This window comes from Aedes aegypti, chromosome 2, assembly GCF_002204515.2.
Source record: "Aedes aegypti strain LVP_AGWG chromosome 2, AaegL5.0 Primary Assembly, whole genome shotgun sequence".
Taxonomy (NCBI): Eukaryota; Metazoa; Arthropoda; class Insecta; order Diptera; family Culicidae; genus Aedes; species Aedes aegypti.
The window spans coordinates 262,345,589-262,360,009 of NC_035108.1; the positions used below are offsets into that span (position 1 = coordinate 262,345,589).

The window sequence follows — 14,421 nt, forward strand, 5'->3', positions numbered from 1 at the left end:
TTGATCCGGAGTCCTCGAACGCTGTTTCCAACTTCGACCACGTGTCCCGTGCTGATTGTGCTTCCCTCACATGTACATAGTTAACCGGATAGAGCAAAAGGATGATTTTCGCTCACGCTTTCCAGTCCTTCAATGCGTCCGCCACCGGAAGGGTCCCGTCTGCGTTCGGCGTTGGCTTCACGACTTGCCACAAATCTTCCAGTTCCAGGAACGTTTGTACCGCGAATTCCCACGTCGACCAGTTTTCGCGACCGAGCAGAAGTTCGATTGACGGTAATTTGCTGAACACGTTCCAAGATTCGGTAATCAGCTGAACGGTATATGGCGATGAAGAATGAACCACAAGCTTGTTCAACGTGACCAAACTTGGGAGGATACAATTGGGTTAATTCTACGAGTGGCGTGAGGTGACATGTCGGTATCGTATAGCGAGGTTACAATTCTCGACTCGAGTGAATATGCCCAAATGTATCCATGTCATGTGATGTCATCTACAACCAACAAAAAAATTAACAAGCACATATACGATCTACATGAGATAATAAATGATTCTGGCTTTATTCTCCGCTTGATTTTCCTGCAGGTAATTCGTAATGCATCAAAAATTCTTCCACAATGTGCTCTCACGCTAATAATGTCAACGTTTTTTTTCTTCTTATTTCGTTTTTGTAACTTACTGAAAAAATGTTATTCATTTTCTCTGTGATCTCTCCAGTGTAATGTTCCTGCACTGCGATTTACCTTCCGCGAGTGATTCATGTATTCCAGGTTAAGATTTCACACAAACAAACATTCAAACACGCATACATTTTTTGTTACTTCTTTTTCATCTTGTAAATGTTTGTTATTCGTAGGAGAAAAGAAAAACGTAGCTTAGTGTCGTACTTTTTTCATCTATTATTGTATCGTAGACTTGCCTTCCCTTCGCATGTGCTGTCCAAATCTCTACAAACGTCTATACGATGTACTCGCTACTATTATAGTATTCAATTCTAACCTTCTTATAAGTTATTAGTGCTTCTGCCTATCCATTTTGTCGTTTCACATGTTGTAAGTGTGTTTTTACTAATAAACTTTATAATCTACGTTCAGCTTAAAATCCCTACCACGACAAAACTCGATCCGCAATACCCATATAATCATCTCCCTCACTCTGACCTTTGCTCTTTCCCGTTCCGAAGTCAATCCGCCGCTCCAATCGCAACCAAAAAGGATGCAGAAGTACCTCAGGCTTTTCCTGGTTCTGCGCGCTCATACGCTCTTTCACGACCGTTTTCAGACACATCATTCTTCGAATCAATTGCTGCTGGCTACTAGTAGGTACATAGCTGCTAGCCTATTCACGCTCTTATTAGTTAAAAAAAATGAGTAAAGGGATAGATTTTTGAATCGCAATAAAATAATAGATAAGAACAACAAATTTCATACATTCCAACACGCATATCAATCCGAAAAGTAATAATTATTTGAAGTTTTGTTGCATCTTATAAATAAGTGTGTAATAATAAAATATGTATGTAATGAAAATGGGATTCCATTTTATTCCTGCATGTAAAATATGAACCTTACGCAACCAAACTGCTCTTTTTCTACAGAAAAAAGAAAACTGCAACTCTGTACTTGCTTCTTTCACCATCATCAATGCAAAACGATCATCATTTGCTTTCACATCCGATATAGGGGGACACATCGTCATTTTAACATTTAAATCTATTGCTGGGATATTCTGTGGCTGTGTTGTTTCTCTTGCATGTTGCTGGTTATGTTTTTTGGCGTTTTTTCGTTTATCAGTGCGCGGATCTACTGTGGTTGTTTGGTTCTAGACGTAGTAGTGTTATGTGACAAAAGTATTGTTAAATTTGTGTTATCCGTAATGCTCACTAGTTTGTAGAAATTAGACCAGAACGTTGAACTCATTCCGTTTTAGTTTTTTTATTGTTGTTGCAAAACAGAGAGAAAAATATAAATTCTTTCCAGAGAAAGAAAAAGCCTAATTCAAAACTTCAACTATTTCACACCGTTGATCTATTCTCGTTTTTTTCCTTACTTCACAAACAAATACACTTTTCACTGATTCCACACAACTCTTTTCGCTCATGATCGCTTTTTACTCATCTTGCATCTCCTCCGGTAGCTCGTGCGGATTGATCATACCAGGCACCGTCATCAGAATTCGTCTCTTCTCCTCTTGGGCTTTCTTCAGCTCGGTTTCGCGCTCTTCCAGATAGAGATCCGAATCGTCATCACCCGTCACCTCCTGTTTGTTTGAGATAGGAAAATGTATTTTTGTTAATTAAATACCGACTTAACCAGCAGCTTACGGTTAAAACTAAAAAATAATTAAACATTAGATATATTTGCAAAAAAAGTCTTACGTCGTCTTGGTAAGATTCGAACTAGCGGCGCATTATTTGCTAGACAGACGTGTTGCCAACTACTCTACAAACGGAAACGCAAAACGCTACCTTTATGTGAACCTTTATAGAAATCCAGTGATTGCACCAAAACTTCAAAGGCACAAATTTCGCGAAGGAAGCAACAAACAAACAGTGCAATTTTTATTTTAGTTCGGTAAACTGGTTCAAAGCTTAAAGAACCACGGTAACGGCCATTTTTGTTTTGTGAATAAATTTTCGAAATTTTCAGGATATTTCCTAAGGAAGTTCTCAAGGATTTTATTCTAGGGAATTGACAAGAAAATTCTCCAGATATACATTGTAGAACTCCTGAAAAAGCGGCCTTCCTTACTCGACTGGTTAGAGTCCGCGACTACAAAGCGAACTCTGCTGAAGGCGCATGCGATCGATTCGCCGTCAATTCAGGATCTTTTCGTAATGGAAATTTTTTTGACTTCCTTGACATAGAGTATACCGGGTACCCCCGTTAGTTTGACCACATTTAATATGAACACTTTTTAATCTGTACCCCGCTAATTTGCACATCGGTCAGATTAAAAATTGTCCAAACGTCATTTAGCTCATGGAACGGAGTGAAGTGAGATGGAACGCTGTGGAACGGAACTCAGAATCAAAACAAAACAGTGAAAAAGGGTAACCAGAAACACGTTTCTAGGGTGACTAGATGTTCAAATTAAAAATGAACCACGATGGTTTGCATGAGGTATCGTTCAAATTAGCGGGGGTGCACGGTATATGACACGATATACGAATGCGAAAATGGCAACTTAGACATAGAAAGCTCTCAGTTAATAACTTTGGAAGCATTCTCAAGTATTTTTTATATGAAAAAAAAGAATAACTTTTGGCGGATCCCCTAGACAAATGTATCGGCGGGGTAAAATGGCCACTTGTGGCATAGATAAACACTCTTTGTTTGTGACGTTCTTAGTAGTTTTTCCAATAAATTCTAGCATAATTTGAGATAACGCCTTAAAAGCCATTGGTAACCACGTGTGTAGCTCATTGTTTCTGAGCAAATGAATGAGTAAACATCCAAACCAACACCACTGGCAGGTAGAGAATGATCCTTTCTTCACCATAGCGTTGTTTAATAGCGTGTAACTCAGCCTCCTGACCCCGCCCATACAACTCCATTGAAAAATAACGAGCAAACATCTCTGGTTCCTAATGGGAAATGGTTCCCACTGACAGCTCAGTGTTTGTAAACAAATAACCGTTTGAGGAATAATAATCGATAATGGCGAAATCTTTTTCTCCGAAAAATTTATTTTCCCGCATAACAACAGTTATTCGAACAAACAAACGGTTGCAAACTATTGGATTGCAGTACAGCAAGTCAATTTGGGCTGAAGTGATTAGCTAGAAACACATTTTAGTAGGGTAAATCGCCAAATGTTAAACGGTTAAGATAGACGTTTTTTTGTTATTTGATTTTCATGGAAATTTTAATAGAAAGGTTGCTAAAAAAGCATTCAACACCGTAGACGATTGTTTAACATTATTTCTGTAACATTTTTAGCACGGTAATGTCCATTTTTAATTGAAAAAATATATATTTAAAAAGATAGTTCTATACCCAATTGTTGAACACATACATAACCCATCTTATCCTAATGTTGAACGATTGTCGCTAAATGTTGACCGTTTTACTCCCGCATTCATTCAACTTACAAGTTCGCGCTCCTCGTCGGTTGTGAGGCCAGGGTTAGGTCCGCGAAGCACTTTCCCCGACCACTGTGGGCTGAAACGGAAGTGAATCGTCCCCTACGACACTCCATAGACTTTAGCGGCTTCTCCTAATGTACATTATTTTCGACATTACAGCATCAATCGCGAGATTGAGGTTATACTCCGGATAAATCGGCTGCCGATGCGTAATTTCAATCATGGTGTAAACAAACAAACGGTGATGGCATTGATGCCATAGTGAAGATAGTGAAATTCGAAAAAAAAAAGAATCAGAATGGCTATGGGAATGGGATGCAATTAATTATAATTTTCTGAGTCGCGTTTTTCACCATTGCAACATACACCATTATAGGATTTTTTAAAATAATTATTCAACAGATATTTAAAGCAAAAAACAATACCATATTGTGTAATGCAATATTCCATTTCAATATAGGTGTTTGGTACGAAAATAAAAAATCTGGCAATACTGTTGATGAAACCAAGCCTTTCATGTTATGCTAGTGTTCAACAAATGGAAAATGTACGTGAAACGAAAGTGCAATTGAAAATGATTTTATGTAATTAATAGATACGAGTAAATTGTACGGATGTTTAGAAAATAACTAAAGTAGACTTTTACTGATATCGTGAATAGTTGATTAACCCAATATACGTAGTATGTTTTACCACACAGCTTATTTCCTAGCAGCCCCAGCTTAAGTTATTTTTTAAGAGAATTGAAATTTTCGTTCCACCTACCGATAAAAATTTTCAATAAATATTTCGTTTCAGAAAGTGATGTGCTAATTAAATTGATTGTGTCCAATAGTACAGCTAACTTACAAAATAATCTGTATAATTTATTGAAACTGTTTGAAAATGGTTCAATTTCCTGTTTTAACATGGTTTGTACAGATCGTTCAACATTTGGGTAGCGTTCAACAATTAGCGAATTACCCTATTGGAGGAAAAATTCCCTAATATGATTAGGCCATTGTACGTTGTTGCTCTTGAGTTTGATGCTGACCACGAAAACATGGCTGCCTAGCACCGGGTTGGTGTAACTTTATTCAAAAGCTCAGAAACAACGAACTACACACGTGGTTACCAATGGCTTTTAGGGCGAGATCATAAGTTATGCGAAAATTATATGGGATTCTGAAGAGATCGTATTATATGACGGCCTAAATTTTAACAGGAAAATAAAAAAAAAATGTTTTCATTAAGATTTGACCATTTGAAAGTTGTTTTTTTTTACAATTCGTTTATTTAAAGGCTCACTCGCCGTACCCAGCTTAACAGAGCCGATATCCACTTACTAAAGGTTCATAACCTTTAATACATTTATGTTCGCGTAAATTATTTTTTTCACCAGAAAGTGAATCGATTTCCACATGACCGGTGTTTAGGAACACTGATCAGAGCAAGTTTTTTTCGTTGCACCCTCTTTGTTAGCCCGCCTTGATCGCCGTCGCTTGTTTGTTGTTCTATTCTGCTCGATGGATGAGTTCGACGTATTGTCATCATCAGTCCACTCGTCGTCGCTTTTTCGTTTTGCATCTTCTGGCTCATCTGTTTTAACAGGAGATGGATGTATTTGCTGGTCATTGTTGATTAGTGGGAAATCATCCTGAGTAAACAGCTCGTGGTTGGATTTCGAAGATGACGATGTTGAAAGTTGTTCATCATTAGGTGGAGAACTTGAATCCGGACATTTGCTGCCAGTATGGTAATGAGAGAGGGAATGTGACGAAGTAAATTCATCTTCAGGACTCGCACACCGTTCGTTATGCCGAGAAAATAGTGCTTCAACTTTTCATTCTTGATGGAGATTACCTCTCCATACTTCAGCATATGATCAACGACAATGGCGGGATTCATTGACGGAGGGAGGTCGTGGACCCGAAGCGTCACTACATCACTATCCGCGTAAACAGGAATCCGAAACTTGGCGTTTCCACAGAGCATTGTTCGCTTCCAATTATGTTCTTTTTGGAAGCGTGAGACAACTTCATGGGAATTCATTTTGATGAGCACACAGTTGCGAGTGTGATGCTACTGTATGCTCTTAACATCCGCATGTTGGAAATTTATTTCACTCTCCAAAAATGATTGAACTTTGGCCACTTCAGGGCGCACCGGGAGAACACTAAAATCGATCACTAGGGCGTCCTTTTGCGCACCGGACATTTTCGCAGAATGCGAATGAGAGCGAAAGAAGTAAAGCAGTACGTCCGACGCGTGCGATGTCTGGCTAGCAACTGATTTGTAAGTTGTTGTTGCGTAAACAAATTTATTCATATAGAATAATATTCTATGAAGCATAGCATTTATCAAATCTTAGAAGTATTTACATTATTTTGCGTAATAATAATAGGTTGGCATCCGTAAGGCGAAATGGTCGATACATAGTTATACAGAGTAAACAATTTCTCATCGACACATTGGTCACATGAGATGTTAGTTTGGATTGAACGTTGATTTTTCTCGGTTTAATTGTATAACTATTGATAAACAATCAATTCCCTTCCTAAATCCCTCATTACTTCAGTTCAAAAACAATTTACAAGAACAATCGTTTTGGAGTGATGCTCAGAATTATGATATTTCATAAACTTAAGTAGGGTTTCTCTATTGGAGGTTCTTTCGCAACAAAATCTAGTGGATTTTTTCGAAAAACCTCTTGAGAAAATTGGATAGGAATTACTCGAAACTATACTTTTATACGAGCATCTAAAAATATGTTTAAAATGCCTTCCACTTACCTTAATCTGGATCAAAAAGTCTCGTAAATGCTCCTTAAATGCGTGGACGTCCTGATCGAGGTTGAACAAACCGGTGACGAAGATTTTGATCTGATTATCAGTCAGATGACTGAAGGCGGATTTGAGCAGCGTCGCGACGTAGTCCTGGATGTTGAGGACGTTGTCCGGCGACGGCCCGAGACTGACCGTGATCCTGCCGGCCTCGACCAGCGAGAACATGTACGCCAGAATGGTCGCATGGTTCTGCAGGCTGGCCGTGTGCGAGGTGTCCGTTACTACCGAGAAGATTTGCATCAGGATGTCCGTGAAGTAGGTCTGGTAGAAACTCTGCGCTGCCTGTGGGTGCTGCTCGAGGTTCTGCAACATCTGGTGGGCGTAAATGGAAAGGGAATGCGATTAGTGCTATTCATTTTTAGGGAGACCCTTTCGAGGAAACTCAAACCGAGCACACGAAGATGAAAAACTATCAAATACATACAAAATACAAATAATAATTAACATTGATGGTAGGCTCTGATGTAATTTATTATACGACAAATTATTTCAAAATGAGCGAAAGGTGCTTAATAAAGCTATGTCATGTTTTAGAAAAATCATCGATCTTGTTAATTTTCCATACGTAAAACATTGGAACATGACCGCTCTAAGCCGAAAAATAATTTCCGAAATGTTCGAATGCCAGAATGAGAAATTTTCATTATGCAATTATTGCAAGTAATCATAACTTTTAAAGATAATTTACGTTCAAACTCTTTCGTTCTTTTTGGGAGTGTGTTTACTTTAAATCACCTTCTTGACAGCACCTAATTACGTTCGCGTCGTTCATTTTGAATGGTGTGAACGGAATTGAACACTGTTAATAGTGGATTAGAAATAAACCACATCACGGTATATTTTTAGAGGTCTCCCCGTTAGGCATAAAGTCATTTGGCATTACAGTTGTTTGGTATTATTTGCAAAGATTATTTTTATTAATTGCGACAAATAAAAAAAGAAGGTACATTTATCTCATTTTTTTTTATAAAACAGGAATAAGCGCTTATGCCGACACTTATAGTGACGGTTCGTCACCATAGTGTTTATAACGCTAAAATAATTCTATTCTCGACTGACGTCACAATCTCGTCATTAACACGCAAAAGCTGGGAAAAAAATACCTACTCCGATGGCGCGCGAAAACGAACCATTAGTTTTGGGCCTTCGCAAAGCACTGCCCAGCAAAATGTGAAACCCCTAAATATGTGTTCACCAAAACACTGTTGTATGTTTTTAGTTTTCTTGGCAAATGATGATTAGTAGTATATCCTATCCAATCCATAAGGCGGCATCCATTTATTACGTAACGCTAAAATTTGAAATTTTTGACCCCTCCCCCCCCTCCGTAACGCTTTTTGTATGAAAAATTTCAAATTTTTGTATGGACCGTAACGCTTGAGCCTACTCCCCCCTCCCCCTAGAGCGTTACGTAATTTGTGGATGCCGCCTAACTAACAAATGAATGTACGATCGCGAGCAGTTCAAATCATAGAAGAAAACTTATGACGTTTATTTTTTTGCAGAGTTACTTCAAAAGGTATTAATGATTCTATAACAGATTCATACTAAATAACATGCCAAACGGGGTAGACCGATTTTTTTGAATACTAAAAACTGTTAACACAATCATTCACCACCTTTTCAGGAGTCATATCCAAGCTCACCAATCAATCAAACTCATACTGGATCAGACTGCCTCCGTTGCAGAAACCTGTACTTGTAGGGTCAAGAGATTCTTTCATCCGTTCACACACTACACTCAACATCCTGGAACCTCAAACACGAACGACGTACAAACAACCCATGATGAAATTCGAAAAGACACTGATGCCAATTGTCCTGCAGCAATGCCCTTCGAAGTTGATTGAACTCCTATGATGAACTGGAAGATAAATCTAATCATTACACCATACTCAGAGGTCGAACTCATACACTCACAAACACGTTGGCGAAGAAACAAACTTCCCATAGTACGGTCACACAGCTTGAGTAGCCATTCTCCGACCGCTTCTGCGACACTTACCTGCATCAGAATGTTCAATCCGGTGTCGGCAACGTTTCGCATCGTGTGCTTGAATGCCCACACGATTGAATCAAACACCAGCTTGAACTGATTCGGCGGGATGCTCAGGAACGCCTTGAAGCAGTGCGTGTTGACTGCTTGTAACAGTTCGTAGAAGTTTGTCCGATGCTGCGGGTAGTCCTCAAAGTTCTTGTTGATCATGTCGAGCGTACAGTCGAACACGGCGTCGAAGATTTTCGGCACTTCCGGCGTGATGACCGCCTGCAGTTTGTTGACAATCGATGCCATCGTGCTGAGCACCAGCGGTTCCCGAGCGTTCGGTACTTTCGTGCGCTGTAGGGGAAGAAGACAATCTTATACCATTTCAAAGTGAACAAAGGTCCCCGTAAACCTACCTGGTAATCGAACAAAACCGTTTCCAGTAGCGGGGGGATGAAGTTCTCCATCACCATCTGCGAGTCGTTCGATTTGGACACCCATTCGGAGATGAGGGTAAGCGTTTCCTTCTTGACGACATGCATGGCCTTGATTAACGGCTGGTTGTTGATGGCCAGACCATTGAGAGCGATCGCCTGCGTGATGTTCTCCGACATGATTTTGTACACGTTCAGCATATCGAGATAGATTCGGCCCAGCTGGGAAACGTACGCATGGCCCAGGGCTTTACATGCGCGGACGTTGGTTTTCAAGATGCTTCCCAGTTGCTTGACGGCGGCCATGTCCTTGAGAATGTCAACGTTTTTTGTCGCTTGCGAGATGATTTCGTCCCAGACCTAGGAAGTGATGGGAAAGTGTAGAGTTTAGTAGAAATGCTTCTCTGGTTTAGGATGATTCTATACAGCCATTCCATGAAAAACCGATCTAGCGGGTCTCCGAATTCCGTGAAAATTTGCTATTTTGTTCCTTATCCGAAATAAAGTGACCAGAAAAATCGCGATTTTGCAAAATTTTTATTTTTAAAAATATTATAACTTTTGAACCGTTTGACCGATTTTCAATCTTTTTGGACGAAATGAAGGCTAGAGATTTTGACTTTTCAGGAAAAATATAAAATTTTACAAAAATTTTGTTTTTACATGAAACAACTCAATAGTTTCCGTTTTTTCGTGTTTTGAAGGCCTTGGGACCAAAGGGGCTATCGCTGTTCTCATTTTTTCTTGAAAGTTCAGAAAATTTTACGTATACTGTTAAATTTTCAGCAATGCATGTTTTTTAGTTTTTGAGATATATTTTTTTGAAAATAAAAAATCAGTCATTTTTTATCGGCACACACTGTAGGTCTCAGCGCATTAGATTTGTAATGTTTAAAAAAAAATATAACTTTTGAACAGCTTAACCGATTTCCAATCTTTTTGTATGGAATGAAAGCTTAAAATTTCAACTATTCAGACAAAATTGAACTTTGCAATAATTCCCATCTAAGAATGCCTTGGGTTTCTGGAGGAATTTTTAAAATGGTGAAACTCGTTCTGAATCAAATGAGATTATTTTATGGGAACTATATTTCAGCAAACTACAGTTAAACCTCCATGAGTCGATGTTCCATTACTCGATATCGACTCATGGAACCATATTGAAAATCATGGTTACTAAGATGGTCCCCTCAAACGGCTTTCCATAGCGTTGCCGTTCCATGACTCGATATTTCCATGAGTCGATGGTCCCTCCAATATCGACTCATGAAGGGTTGACTGTACATTTAAAAGTTCTCTTGAAAATCTGGCTAAAAAGTTTTACATGAATCCAAAAAAAATATCTTCTCAGAAGTCCATCAAGAATTTTGCCAAGTATTTCGTCAGGAACTAACCAAAAATCTGCACAAGAATACTTAAACGACCTTTCAGATTTCGATTGTTTTTTGTTTTGGACAAGAATGGCTTAAGATTTTTTTTTTCGAAGCATTACATAAAAATATAGTGTGTAAATCATCAATTTCTTATGCAGCTTCAAAATGTATTTTTGTTATTCTACTCAAACAGATTTCAGATTTTTTACCAGGCACTCATTTAATAGAGAATTTTAAATAGGGATACGTATTTTACTTCCGGTACTTCTGTTTCTCCCGCAAGAATATTTTTTGAGCTACTGGCTTCATATTTTACAACAATATGCTCCGTATAGAAGTTTATCTAACTGCCGATTATCATGCAGTTTAAAAACATAAATCGGCCAAAACGGATCATAGAGGTGCCCAAGTAGTTATTTACTAGTGACCGAATACAGAAATGCGCACTGGATTGAACATGGACTTGGACATTGAACAGGTCAGAGTTTCAACATTTTGAGGAATGATACATTCTGGGGAAAGTTAGAATCTTTGGGATTAGTAAAGTTTACTTACCTGATTCGGAAGCATCATGTACTTTTCGATCAATACGTTCTGGTGAACCTGATCAACCTGGGCCGAGATCATGTAACCGACAGCTTCATAAAATGTATGAACCTAGAATCACGAGATCAACTTATAAGTATAACGTTCAAAGCAAAAAATAGACTCCTCGAAGGTTTTACCTGTTGCGGCTGCAGATCGCAGATGATCGTGCTCATGGTGGCAAGGATTTCCTCGATGAAGGTACACGATTCGTTGGGTTGTAGCTGAACAAAGTGCCTCCGGCATTTCAGGGCGATTTTGATGAAAGTATCACAGGCCATGTCCTGCACACCATCGTGCGTTTCGTGCATGAACTCAAACAGCTTGTTGACGACCGTTTTCAAGAACTTCCAGTGGGCCCGCAAAAACCGAGGATACTGCCCAACCACGTACATGATATTCGATGCTATGATTGCTTTGTTGTCCTTTCCTGTATCACGCAATAGGAAAGATTCGAATTAATGCTCCCATTCCCTTATTTAAAAATCAACCACACATACCCTTTTTGTGTTCGCAGAGTCCGAGCAGCTCCTTGATCACCGTGACCAGAAACCGTTTTTCGTCGTCCTCGAAGAAGGCACCAGAGATGGACCCGATAGCCCAGCAGAGCGTGTTCAAATTCTTCCACGAAAACTCGGAACCATTCACCTGGTGACACAGTTTCTCCGTCATGATACGCTCGGTGTCAGCGTAATCCAGATGGGTCAGATATACGAGCGTTTCTCGCATATTCTTGTACAGGTTAATACTATTGGTGTCCTTCATGAACTCACGCACCACCTCGCCGTTTTCGTTCTCGACAACGAGCACTTCCTCGGGCTTGGCCATCCGCGAGATCATAATGTAGCGCACCTTGGACAAAATCTTAGCATAGAAAGTACGACGCTGGCTCGAACTGTAGGATTCTTTGTACAGTTCCGACGCGAGACTGTTCCAATACTCGAGGCAAATTTTAAAGATTTCAACATCTTCGACTTCCGAGATCATTACTAGGTAGCCAAGCGCCTTGAGCACCGTATCCATCGTTTCCCGTTTTTCGACGAGCGCCGAATGTACTCGCAGGAAGGTACACAAAAACATGGCCAAATTTTGTACGAAGCATTGCTCGTCATCCGAGCCATTCATGTAGATTTGATTCATGTTGGTACAGGAGGGAATCATACTGTCGAACTGTTCCATCGTCTGTTTGAACATTGCCACGAAGATGTGTCCGTAGTTGGCCAACTGCAAGCCTGCGATCTCCGAGAGGCATTTCAATGTGATATTCCTGAACATGGGTATCGTTAGGAAGCGGCAAACCAACATGTCGATAAGCTTTGTCTCGAAAATGTACCCAAGGGGAATCCAGTTCAAGAATTTTAGCAAAGTTTCGAGAGTAGCGGATATCAGAGGTGCATTCAGTGAATTTTCTAGAACGAATTGACACAGTTGAAACACCTGGGAGAACTCGGAGCACATAGTGTCCTTCAGATGTTTGGCCTTGGTCTGAGTGATCTGGCCAGAGCAAAAGTCGAACACTTCTTCGCTCAACAATTTCAAGATGATCATATTGTTTTGGCAGAGTGTTTCATTTGTTTTCGATGCCCCCACAATGTCACTGATGAATGTTTCCCAATTATTTGGCCATTCCCGTTTCAAAATTTGTACCAGAATAATATTAAGCTTATTTAGATAAACTTTATTAGCTTCCATTACGGTTGCATCCTGGGATGTTTTGATGATCAATCCTACAACATATTTTTTGATTCCCTCGCACTGGTTGCGTGGCAGGATTTTCCAACGGGTCTTGATCACCTCCTCTAGGATCTGCAGTGCGTAGAATTTGGTTTGTTGATTCTGCGAGAATTCCAGGATACTATCGACCCTGGTCCATGCATCGGGATGTTCCTTCAAGGTGGTGAGAATGTTTTGGGCCATTCTCAGCTGCTCACCAGTGCTACTGTACAGGCAATCCACGACACTATCCAGCAGACCGATGTCTAGCTTTTGCGAGAAGTCCAACAACTTGTTGGCCTCTTCCGTACGGACCATTACCATCGACATGTTGCTGGTAGGTCACTCTCGAACGCACGTTGCACTCGCGTTGTTAAAAACTAGATATAGCAATAGTAAGGTACAAAAACAAGTCACAAATTACAAACTAATCCAAATACCGCAGAGAATAGCACTTCACACACTTCTTTCCTTTCACTATTGACTTGTCGCACTCGCTCAAATCTTCCGGGCGCTCGTTAGAATTCACTCTCGCACCATTCGCACGCTCGCAGATATGTTGATGCTTGGTTGATGGTTTAGTGGCTAGCTTACATTGAAATGTCCTCGTTCAGCGTTTGCACTTCTTCGCGGCCAGGTGGTTGGTTACTCTCGCTTTATTATCACTCTCGCACAGAAGTAAAGATCGCACACCTCGGATACGCCTCACCGCACTTAAACGCTGTTGCCCTCAGTCAGATCTCAGACAAACCTCAGACAGAAACCAGGAATATTCTCTTACGAATATCCGCGAAATGCATTCACTCTCTCGCAATCTCACACTCTCGATCCTTGCACACACGGCGCACGCCTTGATCCACTGTGAGGCCGTGTCTGTTTCCAGTGGTTTCGCGCCAGGAAGCTACGAAGAGCCTACTTCATCAAACGCCGGATCAAAGATTGAGAGATGGAAAACATCAAAAGGTCAGCGGAAGTCCTCTTGCTGCTGCAACTGCGGTGGATGTTGTTTTCTGCTGCTGCTGCTTCTGCTTTACGATCGTTGCTTCAATCTGCTTCTGGATGTTGGATGATCTCAAGTACACCAAACGCATCAACATTCAACAATCCTGCGATAAGATAAAGGGTTTGCGATTATTAAAATGTTCAAATTTGTGCAATATGAATCGTGTGACTTCTCAGTGGAGTTTATTTAGTTACCGACGTCCGGATAGCAAATGGTTGCAAACCTGCGCTTCAATGTCTGTCTTGGAATTAACCTAAATTTATTTGTGGGGTATCGGTGGGGTATCAAACGGTATACACATACAAAAATAGCACGGTTCAATGGTAAAGGCTTTCGTTCCGCCTGAAGATGTAGACAACGAGAATAGGCCTTACCAATTATGCTACTAAATCGAATTACATGGTCGCAGATGGAGATAG

At 40.1% G+C, this 14,421-nt stretch overlaps 1 protein-coding gene across 3 annotated transcripts in view; it reads right to left on the bottom strand.

The window, feature by feature from the left end:
- Positions 1-523: 523 nt before the first annotated feature.
- Positions 524-14,421, bottom strand: part of LOC5570913 (exportin-1) — a 40,514-nt gene continuing 26,616 nt past the window's right edge. Inside the window, exons 2-9 of one of the 3 annotated variants that reach the window (XM_021844937.1) lie at positions 13,594-14,105; positions 11,787-13,379; positions 11,427-11,716; positions 11,257-11,358; positions 9,311-9,688; positions 8,916-9,248; positions 6,857-7,222; positions 524-2,257 (exon numbers count right to left, since the gene is read on the bottom strand). In XM_021844937.1, coding sequence (XP_021700629.1) covers positions 2,108-2,257; positions 6,857-7,222; positions 8,916-9,248; positions 9,311-9,688; positions 11,257-11,358; positions 11,427-11,716; positions 11,787-13,329 — 3,162 coding nt within the window. In that variant the 5' untranslated portion in view covers positions 13,330-13,379; positions 13,594-14,105 and the 3' untranslated portion in view covers positions 524-2,107. Of the gene's footprint in view, positions 2,258-6,856; positions 7,223-8,556; positions 8,775-8,915; positions 9,249-9,310; positions 9,689-11,256; positions 11,359-11,426; positions 11,717-11,786; positions 14,106-14,421 lie in introns of those variants that run through there. The other 2 variants (XM_001653342.2, XR_002500509.1) reach the window with 2 other exon arrangements.